Genomic DNA, 19,054 nt, shown 5'->3' on the forward strand with positions numbered 1-19,054 from the left:
GGTGTAGGCAACAAGGCCACACCTCTTCTTTTTGTCCAAACAGATCAGCTACCTCTAGAGATCTCATTGTGCCCATGTCAAGTCTCCCAATGACATCAGTTCAACCATCAGCTTCGACGTCAAGTGGGATCTCTACGAGTGGAGTCATGGCACATCCTACATCATCATTCGCTACGACCGCCACGGTAGTGTCAGCCTCTACTACAGCGAGTCATCCATCTTTCAGTCAGCAGCCGCAATCACATATTGTCCAAACCTCAGGGACAACAAACCGAGTTGATTTTACAACTGCAGCTGGTACTCGACCGTATGATCCTGTAGCTTATCCATGGGGCCTACCACCAGGGTATACCCCTCCTTATGAGTCAGTCAGTGTACCAGCAGCTACAGCCAGTACCGGATAGTTCCCTTGGGGGTTCTCTCCAGGCTATAATCCATTGTATAAGCCGTTTAATGCATCTGCAACAGTTGGTACTTTCAAACGGCCAATGAGACCGCTCAAGAGTATATAGGGAGATTTAAACTCCTAAGAGCCAGATGCAAAGCGCAGTTACCAGAATCCGAGTTTGTAGAGATGGCATTGGCGAGGCTTGGTTTGACATTCAGAGATCTTTATGAACTTGAATCCAGAGTCATCAGATACGATGCAATTTTGAGAGAAGAAGTGCAGAAAAGGCTTGCTTCAAAAGGCACATACTACACTAGTCAGGCCGTTGGCGCGGCCCATATTGAAGAGTGATGTAGCGAATAAGATATGGCCGAAATTAATTCGGCCGAGCTTACTGTGAAACAACCTTTTGTATGCAAGGCTTTAGAGAAAACGGAGCAATTGCACGTTCACTACACGACACTTATAAATCTCCACCATGCACGTATTCGTTTGATATTCGCAAGGCTAATTTGATCTTTGATCAACTTTTAGCCGCGATGTTAATAAAATTATCTGCTGGACATGTTTTGCCATCTGTTGAACAAATGAAAAGAAGAATGTTTTGTAAGTCTCATAATTTCTGGAAACATTCGACTAATAACTGTGTTATCTTTCGTGATGTTATGCTGGATTTAATCGATCAGGGAAAGCTCAAGTTCCCTGACAAGTCAAGTTCTACAATGAAAGTGGATAGCGACCCTTTCCCGGCTGCCAAAGTAAATATGATAAGTGCTGGGATTGCCACGGCGGCCGACATGAGTGATGGGATAAAGCAGAAGGACCTCTCTCTGGCTGAAGGGGTGATGGTGGGTTTAATCAAGCTTTCTCCTTCTAAGTTAACAACTGCTCAAGTCCTAATGGCCGCAGTGCTATGCGGAAGGTGCCAGAAGGAGGTTGGTCTTGATAAAATTCTGCAACCAAAGACTCATGACAACGACAGAGTCAGGGAGAAGGGTAAGCTGCTTGATCAAGGGGTTTCTCAAAAGTCTCAGTGACAAGTGCAAGGCGGTCAGAGAATATCTTCGGCCGCAGAACCAAGTTATTATGGAAGGAGTGGAGAAGAGCACGCTAAGAGAGAGAGACCAGTAGCCGCAAAGATTGAGCCAAAGCCTGTTCGTAGAAGGCTTTATTATGATAACCCTCCTTATGACAGCAGCAAGAAGGAAAGTTCTCCAATAAAGCATGGTCAGACTGATCGAGAAAAAGGAAAATCTCCTGTGGTGTATGACCGTACTAGCCGCACTAGTTAGGCCAGCAGGAATTCTACTCCGAATAATGGAGGCACCCGGGGATACGATGAAAGGAGGCCACGGACATACAAGCTTCCGGTCACCGATGACAATAGGTGGTACGGCAGAGTGTCTAGAGATCACCGTATTGAGCCTTTATCCAAAACCCAGAAACGCCGGCAGCAACGGGAACTTGCCTTGGCTAGAAGATTGGAAATGGTGGGACAGGATCAAGAGATACAAAAGAAGCTTGAGGAGCAAAGGACCGTGGTTGAATAGTTGAATGACTGCAGCTAGTGAAGAGCCGCGGCTGGAGAAGGAACGGCCGCGGCTAGCGAATGGCCGCAATTAAATGGCCGTAGTAAGCGAAGGACCACGGCTAGCGAATAACAGCATATGTATGGCCACGACATAACAAAAGATCATGTTTGAATTGAACCATGGTTAAATGGCCATGGAGTAATGAGCTTAGAAACATGCCAAATATTGAGAGATGTCAGCAATATTAGGCAAGAAGCGTATAAAGTATACCTTGCCAATTAAGCCTATAATATTATCCTTTAGTCCCTTCACCACTCGGCATCTATGCTGAAACTTAAGGGATTGGGGTAGGCTCTGTTTGAATTCAAATTTTGCAAGCCTTACATGGAAGACAGGTGGGTAGGGCCCACAACGAATTTGGCATAGAACCGCGGTTAAACGGCTGAATAGCCGCGACATAACGAAAAATCAGGGTGAGTGACCGTGGCATGATGAATGTTAGCAACGCTTATAATAGAGCGTGTTCCTTGCCAAGTGAATTTTTTGGAAATAGTCTTTTAGTCCCTTAACCATTCAGCGTCTATGCCGAAGCTCAAGGGACTAGGGGGGACTCTGTTTGAACCTAAAATTGGCAATGCCCACATGGCACACAGGTGGGTAGGGCCCGCAAGAAATATGGCTTAGGACCGCACTTGAACGGTTGAATAGCCGCATCGTAACGAAAAGCCGCAGTGAGTGGCTGCTGCGCTCCACCGATTGTCAATAACGCTTATAATAGAGCGTGTGCCTTGCCAAGAAAATTTTCTAGAAATAATCTTTTAGTCCCTTAACCAGTCAGCATCTATGCCGAAGCTCAAGGGACTAGGGGGGCTCTGTTTGAACCAATATTTGGCAAGGCTCACGTGGCAGATAGGTGGGCCCGACCTACAAAGCGTAATGAATGACCACGGCTAGCACATTAAAGATTTACATAGTTGATTCTCAAATTAGCCGCAGCACATTAAAGATTTACAAAGTTGATTATCAACTTTATGGTAGAAGATAATGTGTTCGGAGAACCGTTACTGAGATCAAATGACTCACAAGGCCTAATGAATGACCGCGGCAAAATTAGCCGCGGCACGTCAAATGTTTATTGTCAAATTTATGACCGAAGATAACGTGTGCAGAGAGCCGTTATTAAATCAGGAGAGATCAAATGAATCACAAGGCATAATGATTGACCGTGGACCCACAAGTCATAATGAATGACCGCGGCTAATTGCCGCGGCACATCAAAGAGATTGATTGTCAGGAGAAACGTTACCAAAGTTTGAGGCAATTAACTTGAATGAGCATCAGGAGGTGCTATTGCCAATCATCAGTTACAAGACCTGATTGATTGCTCATGAAAGAATCAATCATTGATAACGTCAAAAATATCACAAACATGAATACAGTTCTATTTGTAATCAATACGGTCTTAGCTGTAAAGGCTGAGATTGCTTCTTTTCCTTCATTCAGTAGTTTAATTTCACTATAAAAAGAACCATAGGATTCATTGTTAGTGGTCCTCGACTAAACGCTCTACGCGATTACTCAAATTTTATCTCAATACATTTCAACAATTCAGCAACACTTATCAATATTTACGTGTTTATCTTATCATTTTCTTTACCGGTATTTATCTTTCCTGCACTTTATAATGTTGCTCTTTACATTCATGCAATTTATCTTTTCGTTGTTTACTTTGTATGCACTTTATTTCCCACGGTTTACATTCTTGTTGGTTATCTTTATTTGCTGCACTTTTATTTTCTGTTGTTTACTTTACGTTATTTATTTTATATAAAATACAAAATCACAAAAAGAATCATCATCACTTCACTTTCACCTCAATCACCGAGTTACACAGCACTGCGGCTAGGTAAGGCCGATCCGTGCTAAAGTCCTTGTTTTCAAGGCAAAGAGAACCCCGCGGCCGAGATCGATCCTTCCTCGGCCCACAATCAAGTGATCAGAAGTCAGATCGGCGCAAGATCTACAAACAGAACAAAACCTCGCTTGGCCTACCGGCAGCGAGTTAGCACGCCCGCGCACACGTCACCACTCCAGAAGGACACGTGTAAGCCAAAGAAGCCCTCGGCCCAATGACACGCTGTCGAAACGATTTTTGAGCGAACAATTTCTTTTGAGAGTAATATGCTAGGTCCTAGTAAGGATAGGATTCCTCTCCAACATACCAATATTATCAGATAGATGAATGAGGCAACAGTTGCTAGTCCTAAAAACTAGTGGTCGATAAATTGTCTTAGCATTAAGCCTCTGCCTTTTTGCATTTATGATTCATGAGCTTAGCTTAGTAGCTCCATTCAAGATAGTACTCCTTGGTTCATGCTTTATGCTTTGAGAATTAGCTTAGAATATAAAAATAAGTAAGAATTCTTTGAAAATTAAACTGGTAGAAGGACAATAGAGGCTAAGGAAAAAATGCAGCATGTAGTGCAGAAGTAATCTTTGACCTTGAACTTAACGAGAAAGAACTCACCCTCCTATATCAGTTCGTCCATATGTTGTCTTGAAGGAATACGGACTGAACCTGCCCTTTTACATTGATTTAAGCATGAAAAAAAAAATTAGTAGAGAATAAAATAAGAAACCATAATAAGCCTTCCATATGTCTTTAGTACAACCTCCACCGTCAGTTCCAAGGGCAGCAGAGCATAGTCCAGATGCTACAATTGCTGCAGGGCCAGAGGAAGACCCTCCTGTATACCTGTCTGGTGCATGGGGATTTCTTGTTGTTCTAATGAAACAAATTGAGAATAACAAATCAGTGATATTCAAGTAAGAAGTTCAACATAATTGTGAGACAAAAGAAAACATAAAAAGGCAAAGGATGACAAAGGCTTTTAAAAATACAGAACTAATCAGTTCAAAGTTCAAAAATAAGTACACAGGATCGACAAAGGCTTCGTATAAAAATTAGAGGATGATCATACTGGAAAGAATGACTGAATTAAGTATAAAGAGGGAAAAATCAGATTGATATTCCAGATGGACAGTGGAGATACACAAGTAAAGAGAGAGAGGAAGAGGGAAATAGTTTATCGGAAACATTCATTCATACAGTAATAAGAATAAAATAACTCACGTATTTATTATATTTATCATTACTTTGAACCCTGAGGATCCAGATGAATTACATTTTAAATCCTGTATCTTGAGAAATCATAGCTGACATATAATGAGAGACCAAAACAGATATATTCGGATCTCATAAACTGAGTTGCAGCACCATATGTTCTGCATTTTTCAAAGGGTCCAAGTATAAAGAAAATGGTGTACACAATCAGTTATAAATGCATCATAAAGATTGATAGAGTTGACTATAATATAAATTTTGCATATGAAACATCACTCCACATTAAAATCCATCAGTAGTTGCTAAGAAAAAATGCTTACCCATAATTTGGATTATTTCCAGTTGTACCCATGCCCATCTCATGCATATTTGCCTTCCCAATAAAAATCACACCACAACTACGTAACTTTGAAACGCAAACTGCATCCCTACTGACAGTGCGAACCTCATGCATCCATGTTGTACCACCTATCATGATAGACATAATATAAGTAAGATCCTATACCTCACATATGTTCTAAAGATATCGGTGATGTCTTGATAGCTTCTTGATTTACCCTTGGACGGATGAGGACAGCAGTCTATATCCTTGATTGCCACGAAAATCCCATCTAAGATAGATATCGGATTCCCTACACCATCAAAACAAACGAGAATCTCAGCAGAATAGCAGACTATTGGAATTTACAATGCTATAATCAACATACTCATAGCTGCCAAATTCTACCTTAAATAATTAGAAAGTTTAGTCGGAAGTTTGAAATTAATGAGATGCTTCCAAAATACCTTCCTCAAACCGCTTTGTTGAAGCTGCAGCTTGGTTCCTCAGTTCTTTAGCGTCAAAAGATAGCAACAAAGGTTGAGGAGGTTTCTTATTGCTGAATTCTTCTAAAGCTGAAATAATGTGCTCTGCAACCTAAGAATGTTGTACAGTAGTTCAATCAAAAATAGAAAACAACCACATAGAAGAAAATGCAGTTATAAATTAACAGAATCATAAGAAATTACCATAGATGGGGTTGCAATCTTGGAGCGATAAGCATAAGCATAATCGCGAATCTTCCAGTACCGTAAAGATAGACTTGCTTCCCCACTCAAACAGGTAGCAGGATCATAGTTTGGAAGACATTTCAAGGCCACTTCAACTCTGTCTTCTCACTCTTCTGGTTTTCCATCCTCATCCACAACAACAACCCCGGTTTCTGGTTCTGATTTCACATCACATTCACTCAGTCAATATGAATAAAAACAAATTCCCTTTCAGACGAAAAAAACGAAAAAAAATAGCAGAAATAAAAAACCTTGAGGCGGAAATTCAGGTTTGAACATGGGTGCTTCTGGAATCACAGTGTTATTCTTAATACCCAGGTGCATCCCCTTCTGGAAGGCATGACCGTTTGAGACACTCAGGTCGGGTGCATCCCCTTCTGGAAGGCATGACCGTTTGAGACACTCAGGTCAAAGTATGATGCACTGTATCCTCAACTCATCGCAGGTGCATCCCCTTCTGAATAAGGGTCTTGTATATAATGACACACTATGCCATACTCGTTAAGAATATTTAATACTAGACCATCATATGCAAAGACTAGTACATACACCACCATTTTTCTGCACAGAATGCAAGGGAAATTTGTGCACATATTCAACCACCATGTGGACCAATTAAATATTAATGGTTTTGGTTGATGTATCGACAAAGTAATCACATGCTACACTACTATCCATAAGAAAATGCTGCTTTTGCTAAACTCTCGCCCAAATCATGAAATTGATGGCTTACCACTGGATTATCCCATAAAGTCCATAAGACTTGATAATACTGGAGAGTTACATCGAAGTATTTCGATGATTATTGCATATCCCTTGGGATTGATGCTGAACATATATAGTTCTCTATGTTCACACCCAAGATGGTCTTGCAAATAGAATCTTGGTAATGCGCACCAAGCTTCTAATTTCTACATGGGGCTATGCAATCTTGCATGCAGCTATGTTGGTCCCGTTGAGGCCCACTGCTGCCAACCTTACTCCGCGTTACAGTTGGTGACTGGGTACAAACCTGACGTTTCTCACTTACGCGCATTTGGGTATGCAGTCCTCGTGCCAATTGTGCCGCCACAACGTACAAAATTGGGTCCTCAACAAATGATGGGCATACATGTTGATTATGAGTCTCATCCATTATGTGCTCTTTAGAGCCCTTGAAATGTGATCTCTTTACAGCTAGATTTGCGGATTGTCACTTTGATGAGACAATCTTCCCGCCATTAGGGGGAGATAAGAATGTTAAGAATGTCACCGTTCCTGATGAACAGCGTGAATTAACATGAAATGTCCCCACAATGTCTCATCTTGATCCCCAAACCGCACGAAAATAGTGAAGTGCGGACAATTCTAGATCTATAGAGTATAGAATACAATATGCCAGACATTTTCTCTGATCTAGCTAAAGTGACGAGATCATATATACCTGCTGCAAATGTGCTTGCAAGGATAGACGTCTCTGTAGGATGTGTCGTCCCAGATGGACGAGGTACGACCATGGCGGCTAACCAGTCATATATCCTTGCCCAGAAGCGAGGTAGACCATTAGGTTCGAATGATTCTTATCCCCAGAAGAGGGTAAACTTGACACAAATGAATCCTCTTGACATCGCAATCTCAAACCGATTCATCTCACGAGATAAATTTGGATTATGGGTCCGTCCTAGAAGAGATGACGTTGGGGGACGCTCCAACTTCTTAACCCACTCCCGAGAAGAGAGAAATCTCGGTAAATTTAGTGAGATTTGGAATCGGAATGAGATTATCATCGATGATATGTTTGTATTTGTGGTGGCCACCGAAACTATAACAAGTGATGATCTCGAACCTTGCTTTGTTGATCAATATCAACGAAGAGACGACTAGCCAAAAAAGGAAATAGACAATCCAGGCCAAATTAGATTCCTTGACAAAGAGAAAGTTGTTTGGACCTGTTGTTCCTACACCTCCCCATGTTAAACCCGTAGAATTTAAATGGGTATTTGTAAGGAAGCGCAATGAGAAAAACGAGATTGTGATACACAAGACTCGTCTAGTGACCCAAGAATTTTCTCAACGCCCTGTGGTTGATTACGAGGAGACAGATTCTCCCGTAATGGACGTCATAACGTTTCGCTATCTTATCAGTTTGGTAGTTTCTGAAAAACTGAATATGCAGCTTATGAATGTGATCACAACTTATCTCTATGGGGATCACGATACAGAGATATACATGAAAGTTCCTGAAGGACTTATGATACCCGATGCAAATAGTTCTAGATCACGGAACACGCTCTCCATTAGTTTTGAGGCATTCACTTTATAGATTGAAAAAATCTAGACGGAGGTGGTATAACCTTCTAAGTGAATATTTGATTGGGATGGGATATGTGAATAATAAACTATGCCCATGCGTGTTTATTAAGGAAACAAGTTCCGGGTTTGCAATTGTGGCAGTCTATGTCAAAGACATGAATTTGATTGATATTCCTGAAGAAATCAAGGAAACCACAAAGCACCTGAAGTCAGAATTTGAGATGAAAGACCTTGGGAGAACAAATCATTGTCTCGTCCTAGAGCCCGAGCACAGTGTAGATGAAATTTTGGTCCATCAACCAAATTACATCCAGAAGATGTTAAGACGCTTTAATGAGGATAAAAGCAAGCACACCCATGGTCGTCCGAAGTCTAGAGAGAACCGTATCATCCTGTAGATGATAAAGAAGAGATATTGGTGCCAGAAGTCCCATATCTAAGTGCAATAGGCTCATTATTGTACTTGGCTCAATGCCCTAGACAGGATATCTCATTCGATGTGAACTTGTTAGCTAGATATAGCTCTGCGCCAGCAGGCCGCCACTGGAATGGCATAAAAGACATTTTTCGCTACCTTAGAGGTACGGCGGATATGGGCTTATTCTATCCCTACGCATCAAGGAATGGATCAAATTAACCCCCTTGATCCTTGAAATGATGCTCGCCTTATTGGATATGCTGATATAGACTATCTATCAGACCCGCACAAGGCGCGTTCCCAAACTGGTTATGTCTTTACCATTGGGAATACTGCAATTTCTTGGAGGTCTACGAAATAGACACTTGTTGCTACCTCTTCGAATCATGCTAAGATACTAGCTCTTCACGAAGCAGTATGTGAATGTACATGGCTAAGAGTCGTTACAAAGCATGTTCGAAGCACATGTGGACTGCATTCCACCACTGATGAACCGACCATTATCTACAAGGATAATGCTGCTTACATAGAGCAGATAAAGACGAGTTTCATCAAAGGAGACAACACTAAACATGTTGCACTGAAGTTCTCCTTCAATCAACAACAACAGGAGCATCAGAAGATTGAAGTTAAGCAGATTTGATCTGAAGACAATCGTGCAGACCTCTTCACCAAGTAACTACCAAAGTCTACATTCCAGAAGAATGTCCAAGGTATTGGTCTACGTAAACTATCTGAATTACCTAACATGTAATTTTCAGGGGGAGTCGAAATCAGGGGGAGTATCCTGAAGTATACTTATTTGACTGTCGTGTACGCTTTTTGTCATTCGACCAGGGTTATTTTGTCCCACTGGGTTTTGTTACCTAGCAAGGTTTTAACGAGGCACATCTTTAGCATGGTCACCCCACTTATACTACATCTTGAAGATGCTTTGATTCGACATATATATGCATTTGCTCATCTTTTCCCTTCGACCACGGGTTTCTCCCACTGGGTTTACCGGGCAAGGTTTTGGTGCAGCAACTCTAATGCATCCCTCTCATCATAGATGTTTGGACCCAAAATGAGCATTTTGGCCTGACAAGGCATGTCTTGGAGAAATTGAGCCAATGTCAGTGGCTCAAGCTATATATTGTCGACAAGTTCGAAATATATATTTAGAGGCTAAATAAAGCCTACTATGGAAGCATGGAAGCATGAAAAGTCAACTTTAGCACATTTTCCTACTTCGGCTAGGAGAAACCGAGCTAAACAAGGAAGGAGGGGCGAAAGACTAACCAAACAAAATCGAAATGAGCTAAAACTTTCTAGATTAAATCTAGAAATCCCAAGGATCATTTATTATGAGAGTGCCAGAGCTAGTTTTGAGTGGAAGGTCTTCAAACAATCAGTCCAATTTTCTGCAGAAGCAAAACTGGAAAACTAGACCTGTAAGAGGTCCAGCAGCGTTTCCGGCCCAACCACTGTATCAAAAGCTCTGAAATTTGACCAGGATGATCTACACTCATAGTGGAACATTTGTTATGAAGAAGTCACGGTCAAAATCTGAATTCTTGATGGAGATATAATTGAAGGAATAAAGGAGCCGAAAGTGCTTCCTTATCTCCAAAATTCATCATTCTTTATCTCCAATTATGCCTCCTTATCTCCTTATCTCCGAAATTCATCATTCTTTATCTCCAATTATGCTTCCTTATCTCCAAAATTCATCATTTCTTATCTCCAATTAATGCTCCACTATCATTTGTTTAATGCTAAACACTTTGGCATGGTAGCCTATAAATAGAGGTTACAATGAAACACTTAGACACACAATTCACAACAACAATCTCTAAGATTATCCAAGCCTCTCTAAGAGCAACCCTCTCCTTCTCTTACCGGTAGTCACACTCCAGTCCTAGTCTCCTCAAGAGCCGACTATCAGTGATACCAAACCTTCCAGCAAAGCTAAAGTCACGCTTTAGCAAGTTCTCCTCACTTCCTAGTAGTTCTAGCTCGCTCTGCTCGATCTACAACATCGAGTATCGATTGTATTTTGAAGAAACTCAGCAAAAGTCCTCGCCACGAGGCACAAAGAATCCCACGACGAGGTTGGTGCTCTCCTCGTCCACAATCACTTGAAAGAAGTCAGGTCAAGGGACACCCCCGACGACCGCATCCAAACGGTGCTGGCACGCCCGCGCAAGAAAAGAGACTGTTGACCAGCTTAAGGAAAACTGGAACCAAACAGTAGACATACTACCTACTTATGGTGTTGATAAGAAGACTTCACCTATCTCTAAAGCTGTGATACTGCTACTCCACACTCAAGCGCGTTGTGCTCTTTTTCTCCTTCGACCAAGGTTGTTTTTTTTCCACATGGTTTTTATTACTTGGCAAGGTTTTTGACGAGGCAACTTAGAAGTGCACACAGCCTATGCAACACTATTGACATGGAATATCCAAGGGGGAGTGTTGTAAATAATTATGGATAAATCATGTAAATAGATGTTGAGTAATAGGTGCCTATCTCTATAGATTGGTGATTGATAGAATTGTCTGTAGGAGTAAAAGACGTTGCTATTAAACGTTACCTTTTTGTGTACACCATGTACTCCTATATAAACCTCCTCATAGTGAGATGAATACACATATTCTATTCTCTACGTCTAAACTCTTTCTCTCTCTCAAATTCTTTCACTATTGTTTTACAACAAAAAAGAAAATACTTAACTCTCCAAATTTACTATATACTAATTCTCAGTTAACTGTTCATCGGCTTAGTAACAGTGCCGGCTCGAGCCGAGCCGGTACTGTGAAATGACCGTTTTGCCCTCCATTCTTTGCTTAATTACGGTATTCTGTTTGACCTAGGTATAAAAGGTGTTGGGGGTGATAGACGCGATCTGTTTCCTCTCTCTTTCTCTCTTCGTTCTTAGCTCGGCTCTACGCATCTGGAGGTATGTAGTTGTTGGGTGATGGGTTCTACATGTCGTTGTTCTGTCTATTTCTATTCGATTTAGAAGGGGCTTGATCAGGTTTTGGTGTCGCTGGGTTTTGAATAATCGTGCTAGACCAATCGGTGAGGGATTTTGTGTTCTGATTGAGATTTGGGCATGAGTTTGTCTTCATTAGTGGTTGGGTTTCTCTTTTGCTATAGTAATTTTGCATTGTGTTTGACTTCAGGATAATTGTGTCTTCAGTTGGTGATCTGCTACAAGTAAATCAATCGTACCTGGGTTTAGAAGATAAACGTGTTAGATCAATCAGGTGATGGGTTTATGCTTAATTGCGATCTGCTGTTTGACTTGGGTATAAAAGGTGTTGGGGTCAGAGACGCGATCTTCTTTCTCCCTACGTTCCTTCTCTTTCATTTTGCCTCACCTCTGCGTTCGTGGGTGAGATTTAGGGAGAACAGGTTGTGCATGTCGTCGTCCTGTTTGTTTTTCTTCCATTGAGAGTTTGTTTGTTCCTTGCATGTGATTGATTGTTTTTCTTCCATTGAGAGTTTGTTTGTTCCTTGCTTGTGATTGATTTGGCGTTTTGGTTTTTCTGATGAGCTCTATGTGTTTTCATTCCTTCTTAGGAAGGAGAGGGATGATGAGGTTTGGATTTTGTTAGATCAAAAAAGTGTTGGGGTGATTAGAGTGATCTTCTCTGTTTCTTTCTGTGTTCGTTCTTGGCTGGGCTTTTCACATCTAGAGGTATGCAGTTGTTGGGTGATGGGTTCTGCATGTTGTTGTTTTGTGTATTGTTGTTCGGTTCGACGCTTATTTGTTGGGTTTTTGTGAGATACTGTTTGGTGTGTGTCTAATTTGATGTTTTCGTGACAGATTGATTTGGGGTAGGAGAGGCAGAGTGATTGTGGAGGAAATGGAAGAAGAATTGACAGCGAAAGATTAACGGGTGAGTGAGCTATTGATTTTGGACTAATCTAATTGATTTGGTTTGTGAATAAATCAATTGATTTGTGAGGTAATTGTTTATTGTTTAGGCTGCATCATATTTTTTTGTGGATAGAGATATTCTTTGGAGGCTCTACAAAGAATATGACTTTAGGTGACATTTTATTATTATTATTATTATTTTTTTTTTTTGTCGGAAATTTTATATGGGTTTATTATTGATTAGCATTGATTGTTTTGATGGGTTTATTTCGATTTGTTCATAATCTTGAGATTGTGAAGTTTAATTATGGATCAAGGGTTTATAAAGTGAGTTTGTTTTGATAGTTTTGTTATTTGTACTTGAAGTTTTGTTATTTGTCAAACAGAGACGAGAGGAATCCTTCTTGCTTGAAAGAAGGAGAAGGAAGAAGAGAGGAGCTTTTGTTTGCTTGAAAGAAAAGAAGTGGAAGGTATTTGATCTAATTTGTTGGTTTTGTTTTGTTTTTTTTTTTTTTAATCTGAGATTCTGTGGTTTATCTTCCAGTTTTTTCTTTTTTATTGTAGTAACGTAATATTGTTTGCATTTGGTAGGGATTTCAATAAACAAAAACGGCAGGTGGTAGTATTGCTCTGTTCTTTGATTTTTGGATTGTTGTTCTTTGCTTCCTTGATGCAGTTGCCTTTCTCTTGAGGTATGGTTTGTCATGATTGTTATTTCTTCCTTTTTTTAACTTTCTATGGAGACAGATTATTTTACAATATTTTATGGTCATTAATCAATGATCTGATCATCACTGATCATTATTCCTATGGAAACAAGAAATTTGTAATCTGAAAATCCCCTAACAATTTAATAATAATCAGACATTAGTAGAAACTAGGAATCATGACCTTTCAAAGAAGCTAACCTGTAAAAGTGCATGTCTTTTCCTGCTTTGCTGCATTCATAATTCGAGTCATATCAGTATGATCAAAACAATTCCTACTGCAGGGTCTATTAGCAGAATATCAGAAGAGATCAGAGATGAGAACTTCTCCCTCTTGCCACCTGTACGTCCTATCTTTCAAGATCAGGTAATAACTATATTCCTCTGTTTTTCATATTTATGTCATTGTTATGGTTAATAATGGAATGTGTAATACCTTATATGAATAATATAAGAAGGTGTGTAACAAGTAGAGATTGCATGTAAGTAAGCTTACATCTTACTGATCAGTATAACAGATGCATGATCCAGCAAGCATGTCCCCTGTTTTGTAAAGTAAAAAAAATGACCCTCGGTTCCGTGCCCGAATAAAGCGACAAGGGGTGGTAGTAAGTCATATAGAATCAATGATGGATTCATGGTAAAATCTTTCCATGATGCTTATCTTCTTATAAATTTTCATTATTTGCTATAAGGTTTGTTTGCATTTGGAGTCTTAAGTTAGGCAAAAGATGGTGCAATCCGAATACTTTAAGATGGGCATGATAAACAACAGATGTTAGGAGAGAATTACTATAAGTTTGAGTGATGATAATAAATTTAAAAAATAGGAGCAGGGGAGTGGAGGGAGGAAAGAGGGAAAGAATCCAACATCAATAATTCTTTTTATTGAGACAAAGAAGATAAAGACTAAGAATACAAGAAAGTTGGGTACTAAAAGACTCGCGAGAAAGAACCCGGAACTTCTTCAAATGAAAGGATTGGCTTTAATAATCTTTCAGTTTCAACTATCTGCCAATATGCAAAGATGTGACAAATGAATATACAATGTCAAAGCGAACCTGTAAGGTTGAGGCTAAATCTCAGAGTGCGCATAAAAGAATAAATGGTTTACTAAGCTGGCATAATAATAAGTACAGAATAATGTTAGTGCAACCCTATCAATAGTCAAAGTCTTCCAAGTATGCTTCTGTTGCTTATTCTTTACATATTTATGTAATGTAATCTATCTAAGCAACACTAACATGGATATTAACATTAGTATTATTGAACAGTGATTGCAAATTGGGCAAAAGTGAAGATTATTTTCAATCATATTTTAATACAAGGACATGTGTGACATTGATCATTGTATGGAATTGATCATTAGCATTACTGTATGAACTTGATCATTGTTTTTGCTTTATTTTGATCATGTGAGGTTAGATATTTTTTCCTAAAAAGAAAATTCTTTTTGTTTCTCTCTGTTTTGTGTTATGCTTAGGGATTTGAAAAATCCTTTTCTGCAAATATGGTTGGTTAAAGTGGCTACTGTGGTATTGGTATTGGTATTGTAGAAATTGGCATAATATGCTCCTCTTTGTTTATTAGATCAATTCTTTACTTCGAGTGGCTTGGTTGCAGTTTATAATTGTTATCCTCTTTTAAATCTACAGTTTTGGTGTTTAATTAATTGTGATTAAATGTATGCTTGGTTAATGTATTTGAAAATATATGTTAAAGTGTTAGCACTTGGAAGCAATGGAAGGAAGAGTGAGTTAGTTGTTTATTTAAAGTGTTGTTTTTGCAGCATTGCAGATTAGCATAGAGAGAGCTTGAACAGCAACTTCAACTTCAGCTATTATTTTGTAAGTTTGATGGATGAATTTGAATTTACCCATTCAGATTTTTTGTTAAAACTTAATAAAATGAAAACTGTTCGTCTTTTTTTTTTTTTCCTGATGAGATCTATGTTTACTGCAAGTTACTATGGTTTGAAATTAATTACCGGCCTTATTATTTAATCATGAAGAATGTATGCTTCCAGTATTATGCTTCCAAAGATTGAATGAATATTTTTATACGATTTCAAATTATCTTCTTTCTTCACTTTTAACAAGAAATAACTTTTGGAGCCTAACAATTGCCTTATACAGTCCTTTACCTTAAGGTTGATGATGATTCTTTAGTAATGGTCTTTATTTTCCTTTCTTTGATTTTTATAGTGATTAGGTTTGCTGATTGAATATTATATATGAGTATTCTGATATTTGGTTTGATATAAATTTATGATTTCTAAATGTTTTAATTGACAACAGTGAGATTTCATTGAGAGACGGCAGGCAGCTAGCAATCCAGACAAAAAGCCCCGCAGGTAACAACTACATGCATGTCAATTTCATTTCTTTACCTATCACTTCTTTGACTTCTTCTATAACTTCTTACTTTCACAATAACAGGGAAGGAAGCACTGAATCAGCAACATCATCCACAAACACTATGAACAAGGAAAAAATGGACTGAAATATCATGTCACTTTTTGTGTAAATAGAAATGGAGGCAGCAACTTTTTGGACAACCTCCACAGCTAATCATCACTAGGCTAACAATCTCTTAGCAACTGACGTCATTTTTGATATAGTCACTAGGTTAGTCTATAAGTAGATCACTGTATTTTGGAGAAGCTGTTTTAACAGCATTTGTAATATATATTTGAACATTACCAGAACATCTATATTAATGGTAATGTTAGCTCCTGATATGGAGCATGAATCGATGTATTTTTAAGAAACTGTTTTAACATCAGTTGTTTTATATATATTAACTAAATTCTCTGTCTTTCAGAACTTGCACAGTCCGTTCCAAAACCCGCAGCAACGCGCGGGCATGTATGCTAGTTCTATGATATTTTGGAGTAGAACTTTCTTGTTCTTGCATATAGCACTAAAGCTAGAGTAGTCCCTAACGTACAAAAACTACCCCAGATAATGAAGGTGCTCCTGTAACAAGCCATTCCCAAGCAGCTACCATCTTCATTTCCTTCCTTGCGATAAATAAGCGCAGATGAGTAGCCAAAAAGAAACGACCCGATTGAGATATTCGCAACCACCACATTGTGATTTATTGAGAAATTCTTGGTCCCGAATAGCTCTGTCGTTATGGACACTGCAATAGAAGTAATTGCTCCAGTGCACACTCCTATAATGGCCGTACTGATGATAAGGGAGACGTTAGCTGGGTTGAGAAGCAAGAAGAAGACTCCTGCAATTGGTGCCGCTAATGTCACTAGGAATGCAGGCCTTGAAATCATATACTTGCTTCTGAAAAAGGGGAAAGGAGAAAATAGAAAGTAATTAATTGGCTTCAAAAATTTATTTAGTAAGCACAATATGTGTTTCATTCCACTCAAATATGACAATATAGTTTTCAAAATGAAATCCAAAAAATTACTGAAAATTAGGGACTGTACGTAGTTACCTTGAGAAGAAATAGTCCAGAAGTGAAGTCATGAGACGGCCAAAGAACCCGAATGAAGAAGATAAAGAAACCAGAGAAGAGGTCCTACATGAGCCTCTCGACTCTGCTATCTGTCCCAAGGTGTTCAAGAACACAAGCCCAATTGTTGCACTGAAAATATACACTAGGAAATATAACCAGAAATCTATCCTTTTCACCATCAACTTCACTCCAATCTCCTCTCTAACACCAATCCCCTCTCTAACACCAATCCCATGATGAACCTGTTCTTCACCAACCTCATTATGAACCTGCACTGTACTATGTTCCTCTTCTTCTTCCTCTTTCACTACACCACTCTCTATGCTCTCAAGGCCTTTCTGATCATCTGTGCTGCTGGAATCGTGCACTCTGTCTAGGCTCCATCTTCTTGATAATTTTTCTCCAATTTTTTCCACAATTGGGATGACCAAGGGGATCAGTAGGAACAATGCGGTACCTATCACAATCTGCAGTGGCGATAAGTGGATAAACGACAATGATCCTAAACTGGTTATCACAGCATAGATTCCTGTGGCAATTGTTACCACAAACATTAATTTGAACCCCGCTGCCATATTTCTGGGCTCCCCTGTTCTCACATCAATGTCTCTCACAAATGGCGCCACTACAACACAGACTAGTAAAGGGAGGAGAGAGTTTAGAAGAAGATAGGCCTTGGCTCTCTTATGAGGTGAAGAAGAAAAAGCAGCACTAACAATATCTGTGTAGATTTTTGCACTCAATCCTTGGTAACTTGTTGTTAGTCCCACAGCAACCTGTTGGTGAAACGGAAAGTTTCGAATGCAAACTACATAGCAAACGGTGTTGATCCAACAGACACTATTTCCGGCCACCATGGTGAGCAAGAATATTTGCCAATATGATGGAGATGAGATTTGGTTAGTTACGAATAGAAATTGGACACCGTAGCCAATCAAACCGAGAAGTGAGCCGATCATGAGGACTAGCCAGAGGGGAAGGTAAATAGCAGCAATGCCGGAAAACCAACCAAAGAGTTTCCCTGCATCGGAGGCGAAGACGAGATTGTTGATTTGTAGTTGGGAGAGGAAGAGAGTGCTCTTGAGTTGGGATGAGTAAGCAGGGAAGGTGGTGTTTGTTCCGTTTATGGATTGAAGCCATATGATGCCCACAAGGCTTAACCATTGGAAAGCTTTTGATGAGGATGAAGACATGGCAAACCAGGAGTCAATAAGGTTGGTTCGTGAAGAAAACTAGACGCACATGCACTTGTGGAAGGTTTTCGGGTATACTACTTCTTGAAGAAAAACAAATTACAAGATTACACTATATAGACACATTGAGTGACGAAACAGACTTCCTTAAAACACTCAAAGAGGACTTTAACCTTAATGTAAGGAACAAGCCTCCCATAACATAGTTGCTAACGAAATCTTGGTTCGTTTGCATGCAATGGAAAGCTTGGTCATATACTTATAAGGTTTAGGAAGAGAGGAGTCGTGTGTGAAAAGAGGACGAGAGGACTGTTGTGTGAAATGAGTGCAAGAGTCTGAAATACTGGCAAAAGCCGAGTGATACGATCACTGCACGATCGGTTTTTATGTATATCAGACGGTATATGCCATTAATTTATCCTATTCGAGTCAAAGCGACAGGTAACAAAGGTTGTTGAATTCTTTTCGAAAAAACTAAGGCAGTTGAATTCGTATCAAAAAAAAAAAAAAAAAAAACTAAGGTAGTTGAATTGTTGACAAAAATCAATTGCTAGAGCCTAGATGTTCTTTTTTTATTATTATTTTTTCTCTTTGGGTTATATATCATGTTCAATTAGGAAAGTAATAATTCATCATTAGCCCTGTTTTTTTTTTTTTTTTTTTGAGGAGTTTCATCATAGTTTTGTTCATATATAATTGACTATGTAATTTTAAATGCATTTTCTTTTACCTTTTTTATTTTTCTTCAAAAACTTTCATGAAGAAATACAATGAGAAGTTTGAATTGAAATCTGAAATTGGAAATGAGCAATAGAAATATGTATTTTTTTTTTATTATTATTAAGTTTGCAGTGAGAAAATAATATAATTTTTCTCGATAATTTGCAGTGAAAAAAGAATAATTCACCATTGAGCGCTCGCTATCTTACAAACTTAGATACTAAAGAGTTGGTGTGTTCTCAACGGCAAGTTACACAACGAGGTTTCTTGGAACACCAAATATA

General features: G+C 39.1%; 1 protein-coding gene, 1 long non-coding RNA gene and 1 pseudogene across 7 annotated transcripts; 1 reads left to right on the top strand and 2 right to left on the bottom strand.

Moving 5' to 3' along the window:
* LOC133737419 (fatty acid amide hydrolase-like) overlaps positions 1–6,418 on the bottom strand; it is a 39,342-nt pseudogene extending 32,924 nt beyond the window's left edge.
* Positions 6,419–11,562: 5,144 nt separating this feature from the next.
* LOC133741246 (uncharacterized) lies at positions 11,563–16,197 on the top strand. 6 transcript variants are annotated; one of them, XR_009861749.1, is made up of 11 exons: positions 11,563–11,868; positions 11,973–12,204; positions 12,373–12,490; positions 12,620–12,692; positions 12,781–12,845; positions 13,060–13,143; positions 13,265–13,365; positions 13,665–13,747; positions 15,170–15,227; positions 15,678–15,733; positions 15,819–16,197. It is a non-coding gene; the product is annotated as an uncharacterized LOC133741246 (long non-coding RNA). The 6 variants fall into 6 exon arrangements; XR_009861750.1 differs by lacking the exon at positions 12,781–12,845 and having other exon boundaries at positions 11,566–11,868; positions 13,040–13,143; XR_009861745.1 differs by lacking the exon at positions 12,781–12,845 and having other exon boundaries at positions 11,681–11,868.
* A 61-nt stretch (positions 16,198–16,258) lies between these two features.
* On the bottom strand, positions 16,259–18,175 carry LOC133741245 (protein NUCLEAR FUSION DEFECTIVE 4-like). Its single transcript, XM_062169177.1, has 2 exons — positions 16,837–18,175; positions 16,259–16,679 (listed from the first exon to the last, which is right to left on the bottom strand). The coding sequence occupies exons 1-2, from the start codon at positions 18,048–18,050 to the stop codon at positions 16,259–16,261; spliced, it is 1,635 nt and encodes a 544-aa protein (XP_062025161.1). The 5' UTR covers positions 18,051–18,175.
* Between the last annotated feature and the right edge of the window lie 879 nt (positions 18,176–19,054).

The sequence above is a fragment of the Rosa rugosa genome, chromosome 3, assembly GCF_958449725.1.
Source record: "Rosa rugosa chromosome 3, drRosRugo1.1, whole genome shotgun sequence".
Classification (NCBI taxonomy): Eukaryota; Viridiplantae; Streptophyta; class Magnoliopsida; order Rosales; family Rosaceae; genus Rosa; species Rosa rugosa.